Here is a 3,773-nt window from a genome sequence, read left to right on the forward strand (position 1 = left end):
AGCATGAAAATAGAGGGAGGCAAGGCAAACAGTGACACAGGAAGGGGAGAGTGAGAAGGAACCAGCTTTCATGAAAACACACACACACACACATACACACACTCCCCACACCCCCCCTGGATGCCAGTGAGTTGGTAATAGCTCACGGTCATCCCGTGTGTTACAGAAAGACTGCTCCACAAGGTTTTCCTGGCTGTAATCTTTACAGAAGCAGACTGCTTTTCTGTAAGTGGTATTCCTTTCTGCTGTGGTATCCCTGGGTAAGTTTCAACCACTAATCTTTAATTGAGCACATACTCCTTGTACCATTCAGGGACTTCTCTTACAGCAGACAGGGAGAACTGAAAGACATTAGGGCACAGGGTCATGACAGGGAGATGACTGCTAAGGAACGCAGACCAGGTAGGATGGGGCCTGGCACATGCTTGAGTGTTCAGATGACACTCATGAGAAACAGGCAAGGTGAGTGTTTCACATCTGTTGAGTTGCCCTAGAACATTCTCTGGGTTTCCAGTCGCTGAGGGCTCCCACGGATGAAGAGGTGGGCTGTGGAATGGAAATTCACAGGAGCTCAGGTGGTTTTTCAGTGAGGTTTTAGTATACAGAGAGGATGGTTTAGCATTATTAGAAATGTACACAATGACCCAAGTGAAGAAGTGTAGGTGTTTTCTCCCTACACCACACAATGTAAATAAATGTAGGATGCTGGCTTCAGTAAAGTGAGTAATGATTTTAATAAAATGAGCCATTGAGAAGATAATGGTTTGAGTTTCTCATCTCAGAATATGGCACCATGGGGTTTTTCTTCATGGGGCAGAGAGAGGGAGCTGCCAGCTGTCCTTGGGCCAGGTTTACTCACGGCGCCCTCACCAGGTGCAGAGAAGAACTGCTCCACAGGGTTTTCGAGGAGATCTTTTAGAAGCTGACCTAACCAAGGCTGCACTAGGTGAGTTTGAACCACCAACCTTTTGACTATTAGTTGAGAGCTTCACCATTTGAGGTATCTGGGGTCTCCACAGAGGAACAATGACTTGATCTAGAATTGATCTACTGTAATAGACAAGCCTTCTGTCTCACACTCAGCCAAGTTTTTGGCTGGCCCCCACTCTTTCTTCACTTTCTCTCGGAAACTTCTGCCCTCTTCCCTATCCTTGAATCAAGCCTATTGTCCAAGATTCAATTCCTACTCCGAAGACCCTCCAGCAGGTTTTGGAGGCCATGAATTCTCACAAAAGGAGCCCCGCCCATCTTTCTCCTGCAGGAGTCGCTGATGGATTCCAACCACCGACCTCTGGGTTAGCAACCCAACACTGAACTATTGCCAACTGGGATGCCTTTCCCATCCCCCCTCACCTCACTCCTATTTCAAGCTAAGTCCCTGCCCCGGCTTCCTTCAGACCCACACATTATTTTTCTGTAGTGAGAAACAAAAATCATCATCGTGCCAGCATTGGGAGCCACAGCCCATCGGGCCACATATGAGTACCTTTGTGCTTAAACAGTCCCCACGAAATGCTGACCATGGTTAAAGTGCCAGGATGCAGAGCGGAAGGGCCAGCCCCGTGTCCTCCTGTCCTGCCGGGCCTGGCACTTAGACAGCCGACTGGTTCTCGTTGCACACGTACACCGTGCTCGGCTGGATCCGCCGCCGGATGCGCTCAGGCACTTTGGGAAGGATCTGGAAGGTCTGCGGGAGCAGCTCGATGCAGGCCTCGCGGAATTTCTTGATTCGCCAGCAGTAGACGACAGGATTGAAGACGGACTTGAGGTAACTGAGCCACAGGACGCAGGTGCTGGTGGCGTAGAAGTGCGAGCTGTAGTAAAAGCGCCGGCTGAACACCGACAGGAGGCTGTAGACCGAGTGCGGCAGCCAGCAGAGCGAGAAGCCCACGAAGAGGATGAGGATGGTGGTGAAGGCCTTGGTCTTGAAGCTCAGGTCCACGCTGACCTGGTGCTGGCGCTGGCGGCGCCGCAGGCCCGAGCGCGTGAGCTGTCCCAGGTCCAGGCTGTCGGACTGGTTGTGCACGCGCACGGCGTTCTTCCTGACCGTGTTGAGGATGCACATGTAGGAGCAGAGCATGACGCTGAAGGGCGCGAAGAACACAGCGGCCGCCAGGGTGAGCACGTAGGCGCGGTGCGCGGGGGACTCGGTGTAGCCCAGCACGCACTGCGGGGCCCGCGCGGGCACCTCCACCAACGTCCGGCCGGCGACCGAGGGCAGCGAGATGCAGAACGACAGCGCCCAGGACACGGCGATGATGACCTTGGCCCTGCGTGGGTTGAGCTTGTCCTGGCGCTGCACGATGATGAGAAAGCGGTCCACGCTGATGATCAGCAGGATGGCCACGCCCTCCAGGACAAAAAACCAGTAGAGGGCGGCCGAGAGGCGGCAGAAGGAGTCCCCGAAGCGCCACTGCACGGTGATGAGGGTGATGGCGGCGAAGGGCATGCAGCACAGGGACAGCATGATGTCCGAGAAGGCCAGGGTGGCCAGCAGCAGGTTGATGGCGGAGCGCATGGCCGGCCTCTGGTACACGATGATGCAGACCACGGTGTTGCCCAGGAAGCCCACCACGATCATCAGCAGCATCATTATTGCCAACGAGATCCTGAGTGGGGCAGGCAGTGTGGGCTGCCCCGCGTGGGACGCGTTGCTCACGTTCGCCACCAAGTATTCATAAGTCTCCAGGGAAGTGCTGTTACAGGCCATCATGGGGAAGGATTGGGGACAGGGGGGACAATGCCTGCGAGGGTCCCCCTTAACGTTTGGGTGGCTGCCATTTTCTGTCTGCTGGTTGCATCTTCTTCCCTGACGTCTGTGGACCTCTAGAGCACTGGAGTCGTAAAGAGAAGTGTCTTTCTTTGGCAGAACTAGCTGGGATTGGAGACTCATCAATCAAATCCTAACCATCTCTGTGAATAAGGATGGAGTACACAGCTTCGTATTTAGGTACTGTCTGTAGCCTAGAGGGACGGAGGATACAAAAGAAAAGGGAGTTAGTATTTTCAAGCACAGAGTTGAATGATTTTTTAATTTTTCAGGTATTCTAATCATTGTGGCAAAAGGAAAGAGTGACTCATTGATTTACCATTTGTGACACATCTTGATATCCCCAAACATCTGAGCCTTGCCAAGTAGCACAGGAAAAAGAAATTCTACAGAGAATGAGGACAGGCAGGCAATATACTGTTTTTTGAAGAGCTGAGGAAAGCAAATACTTTGTGATCAGCATCTGTGCCACAACTTGAATTATAATCAACCTGACTGAATAAAGTCACGGGCAAAACAAATGCCATTAGAATATCAGCTCTGTGAGGACAGGGCTTTTTCTCTGTATTATTTTCTGTTGTATCTCCTCCAGCACCTCGAATTATGTGAGGAACGCAGGGGGCACCATGCAGATATTTATTGAATAAATGGTAGTTGCTGCTAGGATATTTTTTCTATTTTTTGAGATAATTATAGACTCACAAGCAGTTCTAAGAAACAAGGATTTGCTGTGCACTTACAGCCTACTGTATGAAGCCACTGTTAATAAAAAACCCCAACAACTAAGGACACATAGGCAAACAGAACAAATTATTCTTACCAGAGATGGGAGGAGAGGGGAAGAGGAAGGAGAATTAGTAATTCCATAAAAGAGACAGAGTGGGTTGGGTGAAGGGAACGGCTATATTTAAAGAATTATTAAAGTAACAAAGGGGCTTTAAAAAGAATAACTATAAAGGAGGGGAGAAATGTTGGCCTACATTCCTTTATTTCAAGACATATT

The 3,773-nt window shown here is 50.6% G+C and overlaps 1 protein-coding gene across 1 annotated transcript; it reads right to left on the reverse strand.

Moving 5' to 3' along the window:
- Window positions 1–1,590: 1,590 nt before the first annotated feature.
- GPR45 (G protein-coupled receptor 45) lies at window positions 1,591–2,822 on the reverse strand. Its single transcript, XM_006883842.1, has one exon. The coding sequence runs from the start codon at window positions 2,711–2,713 to the stop codon at window positions 1,592–1,594; it is 1,122 nt and encodes a 373-aa protein (XP_006883904.1). The 5' UTR covers window positions 2,714–2,822; the 3' UTR covers window position 1,591.
- Window positions 2,823–3,773: the final 951 nt, after the last annotated feature.

Source organism: Elephantulus edwardii, unplaced genomic scaffold (assembly GCF_000299155.1).
Source record: "Elephantulus edwardii isolate Elephantulus edwardi_28Jun2011 unplaced genomic scaffold, EleEdw1.0 scaffold00030, whole genome shotgun sequence".
NCBI classification, from domain to species: Eukaryota; Metazoa; Chordata; class Mammalia; order Macroscelidea; family Macroscelididae; genus Elephantulus; species Elephantulus edwardii.